Source organism: Polyodon spathula, unplaced genomic scaffold, assembly GCF_017654505.1.
Source record: "Polyodon spathula isolate WHYD16114869_AA unplaced genomic scaffold, ASM1765450v1 scaffolds_1731, whole genome shotgun sequence".
In the NCBI taxonomy this organism is placed as follows: domain Eukaryota; kingdom Metazoa; phylum Chordata; class Actinopteri; order Acipenseriformes; family Polyodontidae; genus Polyodon; species Polyodon spathula.
This window is the reverse complement of record NW_024473207.1, coordinates 1-19,487: the sequence shown is the minus strand read 5'-3', so window position 1 is coordinate 19,487 and position 19,487 is coordinate 1. Positions and strand designations below refer to the sequence as shown.

General features: G+C 46.8%; 2 protein-coding genes across 6 annotated transcripts; one reads left to right on the top strand and one right to left on the bottom strand.

Annotated features, from left to right (window-relative positions):
- The first annotated feature begins 2,351 nt into the window (after nt 1–2,351).
- On the top strand, nt 2,352–7,884 carry yif1a (Yip1 interacting factor homolog A (S. cerevisiae)). The gene is made up of 8 exons (XM_041243384.1): nt 2,352–2,567; nt 4,059–4,315; nt 4,635–4,739; nt 5,350–5,428; nt 5,767–5,824; nt 6,269–6,424; nt 6,587–6,680; nt 7,060–7,884. Exons 1-8 carry the CDS (start codon nt 2,540–2,542, stop codon nt 7,213–7,215), a joined length of 933 nt encoding a protein of 310 aa, XP_041099318.1. The 5' UTR covers nt 2,352–2,539; the 3' UTR covers nt 7,216–7,884.
- A 2,419-nt stretch (nt 7,885–10,303) lies between these two features.
- On the bottom strand, nt 10,304–19,359 carry LOC121310112 (prospero homeobox protein 1-like). Of its 5 annotated transcripts, none has more exons than XM_041243383.1 (5): nt 19,176–19,359; nt 13,231–14,648; nt 11,991–12,092; nt 11,176–11,370; nt 10,304–10,800 (listed from the first exon to the last, which is right to left on the bottom strand). In XM_041243383.1, the coding sequence occupies exons 2-5, from the start codon at nt 14,611–14,613 to the stop codon at nt 10,615–10,617; spliced, it is 1,866 nt and encodes a 621-aa protein (XP_041099317.1). In that variant the 5' UTR covers nt 14,614–14,648; nt 19,176–19,359; the 3' UTR covers nt 10,304–10,614. The 5 variants fall into 5 exon arrangements, with proteins under 5 accessions (XP_041099317.1, XP_041099313.1, XP_041099314.1 ...); XM_041243379.1 differs by having other exon boundaries at nt 11,991–12,098; nt 19,176–19,357; XM_041243380.1 differs by having other exon boundaries at nt 11,991–12,098; nt 13,231–14,629; nt 19,176–19,357.
- Nucleotides 19,360–19,487: the final 128 nt, after the last annotated feature.

Here is a 19,487-nt window from a genome sequence, read left to right as displayed (position 1 = left end):
GTGTGTGTGTGTGTGTGTGTGTGTGTGTGTGTGTGTGTGTGTGTGTGTGTGTGTGTGTGTGTTTGTGTGTGTTTGTGCGTGTGTGTGAATGGCAGGCTGTACTGTGTTCAATATAAGTTTCACGTTTTCGTGTATGAAAAGGAAACTCCCATATGAATCTAAATAAGGACCATATCCCTATCTATCTATCTATCTATCTATCTATCTATCTATCTATCTATCTATCTATCTATCTATCTATCTATCTATCTATCTATCTATCTACAGTATCTATCTATCTATCTATCTATCTATCTACAGTATCTATCTATCTATCTATCTATCTATCTATCTATCTATCTATCTATCTATCTACCTATCTATCTGTCTATATGCATATCTACCTATCTATCTGTCTCTATCTCTCTCACTCCATCTATCTAGTCCTTCAGAAACAGCGCCCAGCTCACAGTCCCGGGAGAATCAGGACACCGGACAGTGATAATCTCAAAACTCGTTCTTCTAAAAGTGATATTTGCTCCTTCTCATAACACCCCTGACACTGCCCTTGCCAGTCAGCCGACAATCACACCCACGGCAGGCTGAAACCACACGCCCCCCCCCCCGCCAGCCAGCAGCTAATTGAATGTAATGCCTGATGACTTTCAGGATAAACTAGGAAAGGACTGCACGGGCTCTTTATTTATTCATGGGATGCAGCAGGGAGTTCCCAGCGGGGGCAGCGTGCAATTAACAGCGATGCAGAAATCAAACAAAATAACCGCAGGCTGCTTTAAATACTTAAGATGAAGGTTTCTTTTTCTTTTTTTTATTGCATCTTCAAATCTTGAAAAGGCTTTTTTTTTTCTGGTTTGTTTAATTGCCCCTTGAAAAGCCTCATAGACTTCATCACATTTTTTTTTACCCCAGGAGGGGCAGATAATCTCGAGTCTCTGTGGTCCCGGCGGTTACCTGGCAACGGTTCCGCGACACAGGTGTGAACAGGGGGACCCACGGGGTTTCCGTCGACAGTCGCCAGGGGACTTTCTCGCAGGTAAAACTTAAAAAAAATAAAAAATAAATAAATAAAACCGCGTTTGGTTTTTGGTTGCGAAAGGAAGGCAAGTCTTTTAAAGACGTTTTAGCTAATGAGATTTCATTAGCCCACCGTCCCCCCCGAAAACACTACATAAAATATCACAATACTGCATCTGCTGCAGTTTGATAGGAAGCAACACAGTGTCGGGGTTAGCTTAGCTTTAAAAAAAATATATATAAGAAAAAAAATTACAAAAACAAATTGTGACCAAAGTGGATATAGGCTTACTGAGATATACCAACTATAGTTTTTGGACGTCTTTTGAGTGTGTGTTTGTTGTTTGACGCTGTTAAAAAAAATAAGTTAACTTCTCTATACGTACGGGGGGGGGAAGGAAAAAAAATAAAATCTTAATTTTACCTAATTTTAAAGTAAAACAAACAAAAACAAAACAAACAAACAAACAAACAGACAGACGGTCTCATTTGTTTACACGGCTTGCAGTACCGTTTACTGCGACCAGGCGGCGCCAAAGTAACGTTGGGGTTTCACGAGCCGTAGAACAGCAACGCGAGATTCAAATCGGCGCTTCCAACGGAAAACGCTCGAGCACAGCCGTTGACCGATTAATTATTAACATTAATAAATAAAATAAAATAAAATAAATTCAACGTGAAATTTGTTTTAATTTTGGTCTCAGGTCGCGTTAGCTGAGGGAAACGCCTTCGCTGTGTAAATGTGACATTTGTAACTTTGACACCGACCAGCAGGGCAAAAAAATTGAGGATTTCACAACCCAAGCTTTACAGTGTAAAGAGAAGCGGGGTAACAGTCTCTGTGAGATGTCATGGGGACGCTTTGAGGAGTGTGGCGCCTACTGCTGTGAAAAAAAAAAACGAGCTTTTAAACTAAAAATAAATAAAATAAAATAAACCTCAGTTTAACAACTTGACTGCGTGGAAAAGGATTGGCATTTCTACTGTTTATTGCAATCGACCAATCACCACGCACTTCCCCGCTGTTGCTATCGTCTTAAACCAATCAGAAAAAATCGTTACTCTTGGTTCCCCCCGCCTCCCCTTCTCCCACCCCCCAGAGATAACACCACCAATCGATTACTCAATCCGGCTAAACAGACATCTCCTTTGGACCAATCAGACTTAAGAGACAGCAAAAGAACTCCACCCCCCAACCTTAAACCCGCCCGCCGGACCCGTAAAGATCGACGACTATTTTCTCCTATCAGCGTGCAGGCTGGATAGAGCGACAGACGGTTCAACCAATAAAAAACTCCGGATCGGCCACTCGAACTTGGTTGCCTCGGCCAATCGCTTATGAGGGAGAGAGGGCGTGTTTTTTTCTTTTTTGCGTGAGCTGGCTTTTGGAGAGACGTGGAAAAAAAAAAAAAAAAAAAAGATAGTTTTAAAATAAATAAATCAAATTTGAAGTATAAAATTAAACGGATCTGTTAAATAACTAGCTTACGGATCTCTTGCATGCATTTCATATTTAGTTTCAAGCATGGCATTCCAGCAAGGATATCGACCCAGTAAGTATCTTTTAATTAAGATTATTATTATTTCCAGATGAAACAGCAGAGCAACGCGTCCTTTCTGTAAGCTCTGTCTGCATTTTGTGACAATTAAAAATAAACAAATTAACGCTTTTTTTTTTTCATGTAAACTCGCCTCTCAAACTGCACGATTAATACGCCAACATTTTTAACAAATATGAAATATTAATCGATAGAAGTTTTTGTGCGACTCGTAGGAATTATCTTTTTTAATTTTAAACTGTTGCCTATCTAAAATTAACGAACGAGTTTCTCGTTTGCGGTTTTTTTTTTTTTTTTTTTAGTTTTTGTAAAATGCCACGGAAGCAAAAGGCCTACAAATATACACGACACGGTCTCCTCTGTCGTTATAGAGCAGGGCTTCTCAAACCCGGTCCCGGGACCCCCTCTGCTGTGTCTGCTGGCTTCTCAAACCCGGTCCCGGGACCCCCTCTGCTGTGTGTCTGCTGGCTTCTCAAACCCCGGTCCCGGGACCCCCTCTGCTGTGTCTGCTGGCTTCTCAAACCCCGGTCCCGGGACCCCCTCTGCTGTGTCTGCTGGCTTCTCAAACCCGGTCCCGGGACCCCCTCTGCTGTGTCTGCTGGCTTCTCAAACCCCGGTCCCGGGACCCCCTCTGCTGTGTCTGCTGGCTTCTCAAACCCCGGTCCCGGGACCCCCTCTGCTGTGTCTGCTGGCTTCTCAAACCCCGGTCCCGGGACCCCCTCTGCTGTGTCTGCTGGCTTCTCAAACCCCGGTCCCGGGACCCCCTCTGCTGTGTCTGCTGGCTTCTCAAACCCCGGTCCCGGGACCCCCTCTGCTGTGTCTGCTGGCTTCTCAAACCCCGGTCCCGGGACCCCCTCTGCTGTGTCTGCTGGCTTCTCAAACCCCGGTCCCGGGACCCCCTCTGCTGTGTCTGCTGGCTTCTCAAACCCCGGTCCCGGGACCCCCTCTGCTGTGTCTGCTGGCTTCTCAAACCCCGGTCCCGGGACCCCCCTCTGCTGTGTCTGCTGGCTTCTCAAACCCCGGTCCCGGGACCCCCTCTGCTGTGTCTGCTGGCTTCTCAAACCCCGGTCCCGGGACCCCCCTCTGCTGTGTGTGCTGGCTTCTCAAACCCCGGTCCCGGGACCCCCTCTGCTGTGTCTGCTGGCTTCTCAAACCCCGGTCCCGGGACCCCCTCTGCTGTGTCTGCTGGCTTTCATTTCAACCGAGCCCTCAATTACTGAACCAGACCCTTCACTGATCTGATAATTTGTTTAATTAGACCTTTTTACCTGTTTTCATTTAGAGAGAACGACCTCGTGACGTCGTCTCTAGACGGCTGTGTAAACAAATAAACAAACAAAAAAACAGCTTAACGTGAATTTTAGCAGAGTTTGAAAAGCGCTTAAAAGTTAGAACACTGCAGGTGAAAACAAAACTTAACCCTTAGGATTACAGTTTAAAAAAACAAACAAACAAACCAAAAAAAAAACTGTTTTGCTGTTTCAGTTTCTAAACACCGTGCCCCCCGCGGCCCCGTCCCCACTGTGGGCGGTTCGACCCAGCTGTTCGACGACACCAGCGCCGGGATGCCCTCTCACCAGCCCGGGGGCTACCCCAGCCAGCCGGGGGGCTACCCCAGCCAGCAGGGCTACGAGATGGGGGGCTTCAGCGTGGACAGCATCTTCGCGGACCCCGTGGCGAACGTAGCGATGGCGTACGGCTCCAGCGTGGCCAATCAGGGCAAGGATCTGGTCAGCAAGGAGGTGAAGCTCAAACCCAGCCTTAGGATTTCTTCTTTAATGAACTGCTCTGTATTTGAGTGATCTGTTGCAGAGCAGTGTGATCCAGTCCAGGTTTTACTGCTACCAGCTTGATCAGCCCCCAGTGTGTCTAGCTAACAAGCTCAGGTGTGTCTTATTATTAAACTCCTAGTGAAAGCAGGACTGGATCACACCGCTGTGCAGCGGGAGTCTCGCGTTTTGCAGTTAATCTCGTCAGACCGGGAGTTTTGCATCGAGAGTCACGCTAACTGACCCGCACGCCCCTGTCTCTCTCTCTCTCTTTTTTGTGTGTCTCTGGCAGATTGACAGGTTCGTGTCGATCAACAAGCTGAAGTATTTCTTTGCAGTCGACACCAAGTATGTGATGAAGAAGCTGGCTCTGCTGATGTTTCCGTACACGCACCAGGTACGAGGGCTCCTGCCAAGAAACATCTTACCGGGGGCGTCTCAAGCCCCCGTGTCTTCATAGGAGGCTGTGTGGAAGAGTGGTTAAAGAAACAGGCTTGTAACCAGGAGGTTCAAATCCTAGCTCAGCCACTGACTCCCTGTGTGTGTCCCTGAGCGAGCCGCTTCACCTCCTTGTGCTTTGGGGTGAGACGCTGTTGTAAGCGACTCTGTAGTTGATGCATAGCTCACACACCCTCTTGTAAAGCGCGTTGCGATGGTGCTCTGCTATGAAAGGCGCTATATATAAATAAATATTTTTCAGCTTTTTATCCCAGCTGAGCTCTGTCGCTTAACGAGACCCTTCGTTGAGTTAATAAGTTGTTTAATTAAACCCTTTTGATTGTTCTCGGGTCCTAGACAGTTGCAGAGTTCATGTTCAGCATTCACTTGAAATCTGCCAACTGTGTTTCAACCCCCTGCTGTTAAATGTTTTTTTCTTCAACTATGTTGTCATTGATTATTTATTTTTTCTTCAAAGAAGTATTAATTTGGTAATTGACCTATTATTAAGAGGACTGGAGTCACTGCAGATACATTTCAATGAACGCATGAAAACTGTGTGCTTTCAGAACTGGGAAGTACGATACCACAGAGATTCCCCCATGACTCCAAGACACGATGTCAACGCTCCTGATCTCTACATCCCCTGTGAGTAAACAGTGGGAGTGTCTCCCTCGGCAAAGGCACGGCTGCGTGGAGTGCAGGGAGGGGGCGCTGGGAGAGTCACACAGTCAGGGGAGTGCAGCGGTCCCCGAGGGTCTCCCCTGGTAAAGGCACGGCCGCGTGGTGTGCAGGGGGCCCTCCAGGGGGGGGGGGCCGTGCCCTCCCGGGAGGGGTCACACAGTCAGGGGAGCGCAGGGGTCCCCGAGGGTCTCCCCTGGTAAAGGCACGGCCGCGTGGAGTAATCTGGTCTCTGTAGTAAGGTTTGGTTTGCAGTACAGAGCAGTGGGTTTGATCATGCCCTGTTTTTGTTTTTCTCTCCGTAGCCATGGCGTTCATCACGTACATCCTCTTGGCTGGGATGGCGCTCGGAATACAGAAAAGGCGAGTACTCCTCCTGATTCGCACGCAGAGGGCTTTGTGAAAAGGAGCCGGCAGAAAAATCCACGTGGGAGTTTGAAACGTTATTCAGAGTCTTCACAGAGTTTAGACAAAGTATCAAGTTCTCCTAAACTAACATAGCGCTCCAGCATTAGAGCAGATCTGGGTCGTTACCGACTCTGTATGTTTGACAGCAGAGGATTTAAAATAATCTTGCCCGCCTGATTCGGGCAGTGAAGCCGCATGATGTAGCTAGGTCTAGTTCTCTGTTTACGGACAGCGGCAGTCCCTCCCTGCTGGACTGAATAATGTGTCTCTGTCTGTGGGTGTTTCCCTTACTGTCACTTTCTCTGTCTTTTGATTGTCTGTGTGTCTCTCCCCCCCTCCTCTCTGTCTATGTCTCCTCACCCCCATCTCTCTTGCTCCCCCCCCCCCGTCTCTGTGCAGGTTTTCCCCAGAGGTGCTGGGGGTGTGTGCCAGCACGGCTCTGGTGTGGATGATCATCGAGGTGCTGGCTCTCCTGCTGAGCCTCTACCTGGTCACGGTGCAAAGCGAGCTTACCGCCTTCGATCTGCTGGCCTACAGCGGCTACAAGTATGTGGGGTGAGTGAGAGAGAGCGGCTCCTATTTCATTACTGCACCTCCTGGACAAAAGCCTTGAATCGCCAACAATTTTAGGAGAGTCTAGTCTCTCTCGCGTTCCATGTCCTGTTACAGCAGACCAGTAAACTACCCCTCCCCTCCCCTGTCCCCCCTCCCTTGCAGAATGATCCTCACCGTGGCGAGCGGGCTCTTGTTCGGTAGCGATGGTTACTATATAGCCCTGGCCTGGACCTCCTGTGCCCTCATGTTCTTCATAGTAAGTACACAGACTCATTTACTCCAATGTTCGGCTAGACCAGAGGTGAGAGAAAAGGGGTCTTGATACCAGGAGGTTCAAATCCCAGCCACTGACTCACTGCCTGTGTGTGTGGGGGGGACCCTGAGCAAGTCACGTCACCTCCTTGTGCTCCGTCCTTCAGATGAGACGCAAAACAAGGTCCTATTAGAAGTGACTCTGCAGCAGCAGCAGTTGTTGATGATGCAGAGTTCACCCCCCTAGTCTCTGCAAGTCGATGGCGCATAAAAAGACACACCTCAGCTTGTTAGCTAGACACACTGGGGGCTGATCAAGGTGACAGTGAATCCTGGACTGGATCAATAGGAGTCTGATTCCCAGCCCTGCTGTGTCCTTGCAGGTGCGGTCCCTGCGCATGAAGATTCTGGCCACCGCGTCGTCCGAGGGTGTGGTCAGCCACAACGCAAAGAACCGCGTCCGGATCTACATCACCGTGGCGACGGCGGGCTTCCAGCCACTCATGATCTACTGGCTGACCTTTCACCTCATCAGATGAGGGGGGAGGGGGCGGAGCTGAACTGGCCACACCCTTCCTCCTCCCTCCCCTGCTTGCAAAATGGTGTGAACTAGTACCCTTTCAATGTTTATTAGTTTTTGGGATTGAAAAGGAGAGTTTTTGCTCCAAGTGAACATGCCCAGTACTTCATTTTTTTTTTTTTTAAAGTGGCTGTTTAATTTCTCGCTCGTTTAGAGTAACCCTGTCTTATTGAAAATGGATTGGTAATATTGTAACGGGTGTTTGCAGAGAGGGGGCGCCACTGAGCACAGTCTGGATCACGCTGGAGCATACGAGAGACCGGACACAGATTGCAGCTTCCGGCTAGGGCAGGAAAGCCCGCCTCGTTTTTGTATTTTCGGGGGGGGGGGTGACTCGTAGGTCCCTCGCACCTTTTTTTTTTTTTTTAAAGGGTTAATAACGTGTCCCGCAGGTAGACTGGCCTGGGTGGGGGTGTAACACCGTCGCTGTGATTTGTGGAAACGTTCCAGTGGGGATAGATAAGGGTTCAGTGTCTCTGTTAAATTTCTTTGATAATGTTTGAAATTCAGCAGTTCTAGTACGTGCAGATCTGTCCCAGTTTGACAGAGTCTGCATTTTCTAGCTGGAGTTTGAGGTTTTGCATCAATACTTGTATTAGCTATATAGTTTTTTCTCTGTCCTGAGAGATTTTTTTTTCCCATCTAACCACAACACACATTTTAAGACTGTAGAAGCTTTGTAAATTGAGTGTGGAATTTAGTTTTTTTTTTTTTTCTTTTGATAATAATGTTATTAAGGGTTTTGGATTTAGCATTTTAAAAGAACTAGTCTTGGCTAATCTGTTTAAAAAGCCTGTCCACTTTTAAATCTGATTATCTATCTATCTAATGTAAACACAAACACACGCGTGGAAACGAAAAACCACATTTATTATTTGTACTTTGTTTGGCAACTGCCTTTTATCTAAGGCAGCTCGATCCAGTCCTGCTTTCACTAGGAGTTTAATAGAGACTCCCGCTGCACAGCAGTGTGATCCAGCCCTGCTTTCACTAGGAGTTTAATAATCAGACTCCCGCTGCACAGCAGTGTGATCCAGTCCTGCTTTCACTAGGAGTTTAATAATCAGACACACCTGAGCTTGTTAGCTAGACACACTGGGGGCTGATCAAGCTGGTGGCAGTGAAACCTGGACTGGATCACACTGCTGTGCAGCAGGAGTCTGATTCCCAGCCCTGTAATCTGTGCTGGGTGTTGTTAAACGCTGAATGTTTTGCAGTATTTTTATATTCGCCAGGGAGGAAAGAGAACATTTAGGTTTTGACCGAGGTTTTTTTTTTTTTTTTCAGTTTTATTATTTTATTTGTTTCTTGTGTAATTTGATTTTTAAATAAACTACACAACTGTGTTTTGTGTGGGTGCTGTTACGATTTCGTGACACTAGGTGGCGGTAGTGGATCAAACTCGTATGAGCCGAGAAAGATTGGACACAGAGCGAAAAACTCACCAATAGACTCTGAGGAAGGGATGTGTAACCCCTGAGCTTCCCTGGTCTTCGCTCCCGCTGCACCCTAAAATTACTGAAGCAGTATAACCTTCCAGTTTTTAATTATGATGTGATACTTACGCAGTCTAAAGCTGTGGCCAGTAGTTCTGCCTTCATAGAGTCCAGAGAAAGCTGCTGAATAATGTTCCCTTGTTAACATATTGAATTGCATCCCCTCTATATAGAATGAACTCCCTCAGCTTCATAGAGTCCAGTGAAAGCTGCTGAATAATGTTCCCTTGTTAACATATTGAATTGCACCCCCTCTATATAGAATGAACTCCCTCAGCTTCATAGAGTCCAGTGAAAGCTGCTGAATAATGTTCCCTTGTTAACATATTGAATTGCACCCCCTCTATATAGAATGAACTCCCTCAGCTTCATAGAGTCCAGTGAAAGCAGTTAGTCTAATGAAAAGGTATCCATCCTAGCTGCTGACTTGCTGTGTGTGACCACTTCACCTCCTTGTGCTCCGTCCTTCGGACGAGACGCAAAGCAAACGCGGTCCTATTGGAAGAGACTCTGCAGCAGCAGCAGCGGTTGTTGATGAAGCAGAGTTCACCCTCCTGGTCTCTGCAGGTCTCTCTGGATAGAAGCCTCTGCTGAATGACTCAATAATAATCTGGGTCCATTGGCACAGAAACTTTTACATTTCTACCAATGGCATCTAAAATGATAGAAAAAGAAAAATATCTGAAGTTGATTTTTTAAATGATCTCTCTTTCAGGACGAATCACTTCTTTTACAGAGTTTGTTTTCAGCTTTCGAGGAGGTTAATTTGTAAACTGAAAAGTACCGGAAAATCTTCTCGCGAGGGGAGAGGGGCTGGTGTTTCTGTTCCCAGACCTGATGCCCTTCCCTTGATTTGCAGCGGCCCCCAAGATGTGCTTCAAGCTCTGCTTGGGGGGTTGGTGGCGAGGAGGGGGGGCGGTTTCGTGTTTTGTTGTCTCTAGCTGCACTCCCACCTTTTGCCTCGCTGTGTTTAACATAACCACCTGTGTTTTTTTTTTTTTTCCAATACTGTTCATCATTTTTAAAAATATCACATTCTTATTTATTATGAAAAAAGGCACCAGATTGGGAATCCAGTACCGCCTGACACATTAACCCTTCGTAAGAATCCTGCAGTACAATAAACCAAAATAAAACACAATTATCTTTGCTGTTGGGAAAAGAAACCACAACACAGGACCACGTGTAGTTAAAAGATCATTTAATTCCAATAAATTTCAAAAGAATTACCCCATCCCCCCCAAACACATATTTTTTTTCCACAAATGTATATCTATCACGGAAATTATAAAACAGATTCTATTGAAAAATTGGTTTTAAATATTTTGTTGCCATAGCAGCACTTTCCATTGCGTCTCTAATGGCTGTGTAGTTACTTTGTAAATGCGTGAAATGCAAAAAATTTACATTGCAAGCACAGATGTATTTACTAAGTGATTGGTATGTAAACACACAGTAATGAGAGACACTCGATGGATTGCTTTATCAAAAAATCTAAAGAAAAAAGCTGTAAATACTGTATATATAATATAATCAATTTTATATCCCCTGAATTAATAATAATAATAATAAATAAAACAAGAAAAACTATTCATAGTGCTGCGATTATTTAAAATCATTAAAACACCTTCGTTAATATTCTCTCCCCCAGGAACATCCACAGTGGAAACCTACACTGATTAGAAAGCCTGAATCTTATGAAAAAATATTTTTTTTAAAACGTGTTCCTGCAGAAAGGGTATGGTGTAGTGCAGGCTGTTCCCGTAGACAGAGCTGCAGTACAGCTGCACAATAGGGCCCCCCTCTAGCAGGGTAGCGTTAGGCACGCCCTCTCCTGGTTTAGAGATTGGGGGGGGGGGGGTTCACTCTCGAATGAGTTCTTGAAGGCAGCCTGGTGATTTGAAAAGTTCTGGGACCTCGCTGTCTAGCTTGCAGATCACTTTGTAAATCGCCTTTTTCCAGGAGGGGTCAGTGTCTTTGCCGCTGTGGATCGCGGTGAAGAATTCCCGGAGCGTGATCTGGGACACCTCGAGGAATCTCTCTGGGACCTGCGGGGGTAGAGACAGAGACAGCGAGGGAGGGAGAGACAGAATCAGAGGGAGAGGGAGAGGCAGAGAAAAATTAGCAATAAGGAGTGTGATTATTTTACAAAGCAGTAGTTCCCCCAGCTTTTTAAGAGCTAAAGATAAGTGGGCACCCTCTGATCCCCAAACCAATCGCCTCTTTCCATCCAGCAGCTCCGCAGCGGATGTGAGCTACCGCCCCCTGGACGACAAGCCCTGCGGGTGTCCCCCTGAGCTGGCGTCTTGGTGACTTCACTCTCTGGGTTTACTGTTTCCGGATCCCCACGATGTAATTGCGGCCCTGTGATTCACCGCAGCCCATCTGCTATGGTTGATGTAGACATGCATGTGGGCGCTTGCCTCAAAGTCGTTGGACTTGTTGTAGTGCAGGTTGAGCACGCGGAAGAGCTCCGAGTCCCGGCTTATGCTCAGCTTCTCGTGGCTGGACACGCCCTCTCCGTACGCCTGGCGAGCGAACTTCTCCATCTGGATGTAGAAGAACTCGCGAAAATTACTGAACCACTTGATCAGCTGGGAGGTGATGCAGCGATTGAACTGGAGACGAGAGAGAGAGAGAGGTTAAAGGAGACGTCACTCAATGATGAGACCCGAGCTGCCTTTCGAATCTTAACAGTTCTACATTGAACGCTGCTGTTTAGACACAGCGGCCCTCCCTGGAGAGAGAGAGAGAGCCCTTAGACTGCTACACCACGATGGAGGCGTTGGGAGCTTCTCTGTCTGTGTCTCCTATACCAGCTATTGATACTGTAGCAGGCCAGAGCCTGCCTGACTACACTGTTCTGTTACTTTACTAATTATCAGTAGATAATTATCACTATTTTTTAAAAAGGATCTCAGACTATGAATTCAGCCTCTCCAGTTCAAGCCGTTTGTCAAACATTTATGCAGAAGAGGCTAGATCACCCCCAAGCGTGCTGATCTCACTAAGCGCCATCTAGTGGACAACTACTAACAGTGCAAAAGGAAATTTGATCGCAAGTCGGGCTGCCCGGTATTTACCTTCTGGCAGCTCGGAGTCTACCTGACGACACGGTGTGCTTCCTGTCATTCTTACTCTTTATCAGTGGAAAGTGGAGTTACGCAGCTGCTGCTCCGCTCGGGTGCAGCCGACCGTAACTAAAAATAATTAAAATCGACGTCCAAAGCAGCCTCACCTTTACGTCTGGGAAGAAGATCTTCAGGGTGTTCGAGCTGGGGTAGCGCGAGTAGAAGAACATCAGCTTGGCTTTCTTCAGGTGGCTGGGTGACAGGCCGTCGTGGGAGTGAAAGGGTTAAGGAGAAACTAAAAACGAGGGAGGGAGGGAGGGAGGGGGGGGGGGTTCATAGCCGTTCTAAAAGTTCAGTACATCAAGACCAACGGCCTGGTGTTTAGTGGAACAGGATTGAAATGAAAAGATTTGTAAGAGCAAAACATGGAGACTTTTACATAGAAGTGGGAGCTTGATCAGTTTTGATGACCCCCCCCCCCCCCCCCCTCCCTCCCTCCCCCCCCCCCCAGCTCTTTCCAGACCGTTGCCATGGTGAGGCTCTAGGGAGCCCACGCATAGGCTGGTCCCTGGAGTCAGCTTTACACTTCAGCCTTTAACATGCGTGTGACTTTTGTGGATCCGTAGAGGGGAAACTTGTTTGATTCTGCTCGAACCCTGGTGATCCTTCACGCAGAGAAATACAGAAATCGGTTGATTTCCTTTCAGGTCGCCGTTGTGAACGAGAACTGGCTCCGAATCGATTCATCTGGGTAAAGAAAGGGATCTGATTTACTCGTTGGTTAATTTGATCTAGATGGAAAAAAAGCCTTTTATAAAATAATAAATAACAAAAAAAAGATTGAAATAATCTGCTTTTTTTCTCCCCCCTTTCTCTCTTACACCCCCGACATTCAAAAAATAATTTTATTTCTGGGCCAAGTGGAAGCCTAGCGGCCCGGCTGCCGTTGAGAGCAATTCCCTTCAAGGTGGCCAGAAACGCTGAATACCCCGGAACACACGCTGATAATCTGGGAATGCGCACTGGGACGGGACAGTCCGGCAATCCCAGATCACGTTTATCTAATCGCCTCTTTCCACTCTCTCTTGAGCTACCAGGCATCGTTCTGCTTTTGTTATCGGACCGCAATGAAGCCGTCTTTGCCTCAGTATAAAGACTCATAATGAAGGCCACTCTGTATTCAGCCACCAACTGCAGCAGAGAATAATACTGAAAAATGCTGGGATTTGACCTTCCTGGTAGCAAGCCCCTTTTCTCTAACCACTGGACCACCAAACCCCCCATTATTAAATGATTGTTTTAGTTGCCCAATTTTAAAAAAGTATCGCATCTCCTTCTCTTTGTCTATAAACCACGGGTGTGAACTTCTGCACGCCTATTCGAAATGCAGGCAATTCGAAAGGATATTGCTGACTGAGAAAGGTAGAGAGATGGGTCGCCCGGATCCTGGTACCCACTCGTGTCGGGCTTCATCTTGGGGTGCATCGCTGGAGACATGCCCTCCAGAGTGCCCAGGAGGTGGAGGGATGGGTAATGGTGCTGGGGAGGGTGGTGATGGTGATGAGAGGAGAGCTGGGTACTCAGACTGGTCATCTCTAGATAGGCATCGGGGGACAGGCGGTCCTTGCAAGGGGGTACCCCGCGGGCTGCCGACGCGAACATCCTCTGCATGGTGTAATGGACTAGCGGCATGGGGATGGGGGGCTGGAAGGCGGACCTAAGCGTCGATTCTTTGACCCTTGGGATGGGGCTGCTGCCTTGGTGATCCATGGACTTCCGGACCACCAGGGGCAAAGCCTCGACTTGGTCCGCCATGAAGTCTCTGCCTCTGGCTTCGTTGTCGAAGAAGGGTCCCTGGTCTGGGTGTTCATTTTGTTGGAGGAGGTGGTGGTGGTGGGGGTGGTTTTGGGGGGGAGGCTGGAAAGCGGGGATCAGGGGCTCCTGTGGGTTTCCGGGGTCCTGGCCTGGCGGGGCGAACATTCTGACCACGCCGTCTATAACTTGGGCCACGGCCGCTCCCAGCTCTTCCTTCAAGGCGTCGGCCAGCTTCTGCCCCTCCAGGTTGGCCCAAGGCTGGTCTTTCCCTATATCCGCCAACAGGTCCTTCAACCTGGTGCCTTCGAAGGAGACGGCTTGGGGCGATAAGGGAGAGCCCCTTTGTGGCCCTGCTGCTTCTGCTTCCTCCTCCTCCTCCTCCTCCTCCTCCTCCACCTCCTCCTCTTCCAGAGCCCCACTGTACATGTGATAGACTTTCTCTTGAAGCTGGAGGAGCTGTTCTCTCATGCTGTCCAGCTGGCTCTTCAGTTCCTGCCTCTCCTGGTTTCTTCCTTCTTTCTTGATCTTCGGTCTGGGAGGTTCCAGGATGGGCTCTGCTCGGTCCGGCCAGCCCACTTCGCTCCGACGGGCACCGTTCCCCCCGGTGTACAGCTCCTGAGCTGGGGAGGAGCCCATGCCTCTAATGATACTCTCCACTCTCGCCCGTTTCGCCCTCACGTACTCCTGGTAGAGGTTCTCCATGTCCAAGGATCTCCTCTTGCCTGGGGGGCTGGAGGGGGGGCTGTCACCCAGGGAAGCCTCTCCTTCAGAGTCTTGGTAGGGCTCGGCGGCGCCACTCTCCTGGGGGAGAGAGGTACTGCTGGTGGTTTTAAGGAGGTGGGAGATGAGGGAGCCGGCCGGGAGGGGGTACGGGGGAGCCTCCTCGTATGGTCTGCCCTTCTTGGGGGTGCTGTACAGACGGTAGGGGAAGGCATGGCTGGTTTCCCCCCCTGCTTGGTCCTTGGTGCAGTCCATTATAACCTGTCTTCAGCTGGAAAAATGAACAGTCGCTGTTTAAAACAGAGAAATAAAAAGTGAAAGACAGCCCACGCTTGTGATCAGATCATTGTTTTTAATGCATCTCTGACATGTGCTCTAATCTGCGAATAACAGTTCACAGCCTGCCTCTGTAAAGCGCTTTGTAATGGTGGTCCACTATGAAAGGCGCTATATAAAAATTAAGATATTATATTAATCTATACCAGGGCAGGACAGCAGATCGGATTTTGATTGGTGGGTGCTCCAGGACAGCAGATCGGGGTTTGACTGGTGGGTGCTCGGTTGGCAGGTGCTTCCCTCTCCAAGACTGTATTAATAATAAACCCTGCACCCTTCAATTTAACATAAACACATAGAGCTGCGGCCACCAGTTTTGCATCATCTAGAATTTTAGCAGACCTCTCTACTTTCAAGACCTCACAGGTCTCTTCTGCAGGTGAAAGCAGGGAAGAGAGATTGATGTTTACATTCAAAGGTTGCATCAGAACTTTAACGAAAAGAACCCGTTTTGAGTCACTAGAATTCTAATGTCCATTCTAATGAATTGCATTGATTCAAAATGGGTTCTTTTCGTTAAAGTTTTGAAGGAGAGACCTTTGAGGTCTTGAAAGCTTGTGAATAATTATTATTTAGTCCGTCCAATAAAAGGTATTCACTTCTACCACACTGACGCACACACACAGACACATAAGATATTAAACACAGCTTATACAAAACCGAGGATTAACTGTCCTTAACTCTGAGTGCCGCCTTCCCTCACAGCATCGAGGTAAAAAAATGTCGAAATGGCTTTGCAAATCTCTCTCATCTCGTTCTCTCCAATCTGCCTGTCAGCGCAGGGCTGCATTCCTGCAAAACGCCCCCGTCTCTTCCGCGACTCTGCAATGGGGCTCCTTCAACACCTGCTTCACGGTTATTTCAGCCTGTGAATTCACCCGGCCCGGCTGCCTCTTGTTAGTTATTACCCGGGTTTGTTTTATCATTGCCGCAGCGTAACTTCAAAATGAATTTTATTAAACCACGATTAAAAAAAAAAAATTCTACCTGGTCGTGTTGGATTACTTCTTTACCTGGATGGAACAAGCAATATTTGCATGTGTTTATGCATCAATCAATAATTTATTTATTTTATATAGCGCCTTTCACAGTGGACCACCATCACTTTACAAGATAGCACAAAGGGATGATGTTCTCTAGCTAGCGAGGATCAAGGCATAACTCATTAAATACAGTAGAGTGTGAGAGAGTGTGAGTGAGTGTGTGAGTGACACCACTCAGTGTGCAGTGCCAGTGAGTGCAGTGAGCGTTCGTAACACTCACTCACTGTGAGTGTAGTCACCCAACGAACAGTGTCGACACTGACACAAGTGCACTCACTGACTGAGTGAGTGTGGTGTGTGCGTGTGTGAGTGAGGTGAGCGTCACAGTGCGTTTGTGTCACTCACTGACACCAAGTGTGCTCCGACGGTGTGCACAGTTGTGCACGTGTCAGTGAGTGTGGAGGTGTGAGTGAGTGAGTGAGTGTGAGTGTGCGTGTGTGTGACTGTGGAACGTGAGTGACGTGTGTGTTCCGTGTATGCGTGCCAGTGGAGTGAGTGAGAGTGAGTGTGTGTCAGTGAGTGAGTGAGTGTGAGTGAGTGAGTGAGTGAGTGTGTGAGTGTGCGTGCCAGTGAGTGAGTGAGTGAGTGTGTGAGTGTGTGTGTGTGTGGTGGTGCGCGGGTGCGGGGTGAGTGATCAGTGCAGTGAGTGACGTTGACAGTGAGGTGATGAGTGTCTTTACTCAACAGTGAGTGAGTGACCAGTCAGTGAACGTGATCTTTGAGTGAGTGAGTGTGTGAGTGAGTGTCTTCACTGTTTCTCTAAGGACGGATCCTATAACTGCACTGCCCGGCTGGGTGTGATGATCAGTCCGTGGATTATCTCGTTTCTTACCGCTATCTGTTTGGCTGCAGCGCGCCGGTGTGTTTGTGTAAGATATTTACATAGACTCGAAACAAAACCAACACAGAAATGAAAAACAAAACGGGGGGGGGGGGGGGGGGGGGTACTATTAATTTACTTAATTTCACTGAGTGGCAGGGTTATTTTATTTGGGTGACCTACTATATAATATTTTATAATACTTTTATTATAGAGGCCTTTGAGTGTTATAGCGCCGTTTGTACTTCATTTTAAACAAACATTAACACCGAATGAAAAAAATCAGCCTGAAGATTTGGTTTGACGGAAATTTAAACAAAGTGCACATATGATTATATTATTATTATTATTATTATTATTATTATTATTATTATTAATACGCCTTTTGTCCAAACTAATTTTTTTTTTATAGTTGTTAATCTTTTGTGTTTCTTTAATTCTCCAAATAAAATAAAATAAAAACAGATATTCATCACGAGTTCGGCTTTTCCCTGCCAGACTGTCTATTGAAACACTCTCGCTCCAGATCAATAATTGCACCTAACTGATCAAAGCCCAGCCGGAGCGTGTCTTTGTAAAAACACACCCTGACATTATTACAGACGACCTATAAGAGACGCGCATTTAAACGCGTTTACAGCACAAGACAAATCGACCTCTGAAAAATACAACCCCCCTGACGCATTTCCACAAAAAAGCGATGCATCTTCAATATAGGACAGTGGTGTTGAAACTCTGCCCATTGCACCCTATTAAAAACATTTCAAAACTGCTTCGTTGTATTTTTTACTGTGGTAGAAAAAAAAAAGCGATCTCCTCCAGTCGTGTAAATGTTTCGGCTTCAGGAAACCGGACGCAGGATGGATTCTATAGGATACGCACAGAAGGTTCCAAACCTATTCTATAGGATACGTGCAGAAGGTTCCAAACCCCGGGGTTTTAACCCATGAGGTGCCAAATGACTCGTTTCTGTCAATCTGTCGCTGGAAACATACCGGCCTGCTGGTCGTTTCCAGCAAAATGATGCTAACATTGAAAACGTTTTCTCTTTTAGACCCGTGGCAGCTCCCAGCGTCCCGTTTTGAGGGCAGTCAGGCTAGACGCCTTCCCGTATTCCCATATGGGAAACGCTGCCTTACTGAATTTAAGGGAAAATACAAGTAGCATGGACGGTGTTTGTTGACTGTTTCTCATTACACGGGTAATTCATCGTCACGGCCGGCAAAGCGTGTTCCTAAAACGAAAAAGTAAGGTGTTGATGGCATTTTTTTTTCTGCTTTGTAATTTTGTTTTAAATAATATATTTTTTTTGGGGGGGGGGGATAATCTCAAAATACGAACCGTCAGAATATATTACCACCCCCACCCCCCCCCCCCCCAAAAAAAAAAAAAAAAAAAAAAAAACCAGGGTAGCAATTTCTGACGGGGAGCCAAATTGTGACATCTATAGCTGCCAGATTTTGCTACGGGGAGTAATATTCTGATAGCACACACGAAAGCCACTTTATCATCACCCGAGGGGGGGGGGGGGGGGGGGGGGGATTATATTTAGGGTTTGTTCCTTATTTTATATCGCAGGCGTCGCAAATAAATAAATAAATAAATAAACAAACATCGGAGGCTTATATTTGGGAGAGAATTTTATCGCAGGCGTCGCAAAAAAAATATGCGCGAGGCGTTCGCCATGTAATAATATAAATTAAAACATCCGGCCTGTTAAATTTTTGCAGTATACAGTTTGTTATACATCAAATTAACAGCTTGCCGATCAGAAAAATGAACTTTGCTCCGGTCATAGATATAAACAAACATCCGGATGGCTGTATATTTGCAGAATTAACAGCTCCGATCAGAAAAATGAAAACATCAAATAGATGGCAGTTGTTTTAAAAAAAAAAAAAAGCCCCGAAAGATGTAGGAAGCAGACCGTCCTCAAATAGAGGCGATGCACTTACCGGGTTAATATAGGATCCCTCGAACTGGGCTCCAAATATAAACGCGCGTCCGTACGGCTGCACTGGTTTTAATAGCGCGCTCTGCAGAACGCCTTTTCTATAGAACAGCTGGGCAAGCAAAAACAGAAAGGTGCAAAAATCATATTGCAAAAAACTTTAGATAATAAAGTTATTAGCTGTAATCCACGGGGCAGTTCAACACGGGACAGGGAGTCACTGAAACGAGGGGGGTGGGGGGGGGGGGGGGGGGGGGGGGGGGGGCGCTTATAATTCAATAAATACAATGCGATAAACAAATCGGAGAGCGAGCATTGATAAATTAATGAAAGAAAGAAAGAAAAAAAAACAGCTTAAATAAATAAATAAATAAATAAATAAATAAATAAATAAAATAATAATAATAACAACTTAATAGTTTACTTACACTCGTAAATAAAACGGTGTTTGATGAAAGGGCAGAGCCCGGTTTGATTACAAAGGTTTGCAAAGATAATATTTCACGTCGTGTTTTGAGATGCTGCTGTCACACGGGGTATCGCGACTGCGTAGGAATATATCACCTGAAACTAGACTAGTTTACTAGATTAAAGAGACCCCCCGAATATTAATCTATTCAATAAACAGACGAGGCAGGTTTTTACGCGCTTTGTCAGCGCGACTCACCGCCGGTATCCGCTCCGCTTCCCCGGACGATCTGCGCTTTGAATGCAGGCAGGTGGGTTCAGTTAATTTCCTGTTATTAAACTGCCATGGTTTTAGCCCTCGGCTGCTCTCTCTTTCTCTCTCTCTCCTCACTCTCTTTAATGGAAGGGAGGGCGTTAGGAGGACAGGCGACCCGTCCCTCCCCCGTCCGTCACAATGGGAACTCCTCCCCGCGTGGGGTCGAGGTATCTCACCCAATCGACGGGCTGTGGGAGTTTTTTTTTTTTAATGGTTATTATTCGTGTGTTATTTATTTATTTGTTTATTTATGTG

Coding starts and splice junctions, on each gene's coding strand:
- yif1a (XM_041243384.1), top strand. CDS start 2,540: ATGGCATTCCAGCAAGGATATCGACCCA. Junction 5,825..6,268: donor GCGCTCGGAATACAGAAAAG/GCGAGTACTCCT, acceptor GTCTCTGTGCAG/GTTTTCCCCAGAGGTGCTGG. Junction 6,425..6,586: donor AGCGGCTACAAGTATGTGGG/GTGAGTGAGAGA, acceptor CCTCCCTTGCAG/AATGATCCTCACCGTGGCGA.
- LOC121310112 (XM_041243379.1), bottom strand. CDS start 14,613: ATGGACTGCACCAAGGACCAAGCAGGGGGGGAAACCAGCCATGCCTTC. Junction 12,099..13,230: donor TCTACCTTTCTCAGTCAGCA/ATATCCTTTCGA, acceptor TAACCCTTTCAC/TCCCACGACGGCCTGTCACC. Junction 10,801..11,175: donor ACAAGTCCAACGACTTTGAG/GCAAGCGCCCAC, acceptor CTACCCCCGCAG/GTCCCAGAGAGATTCCTCGA.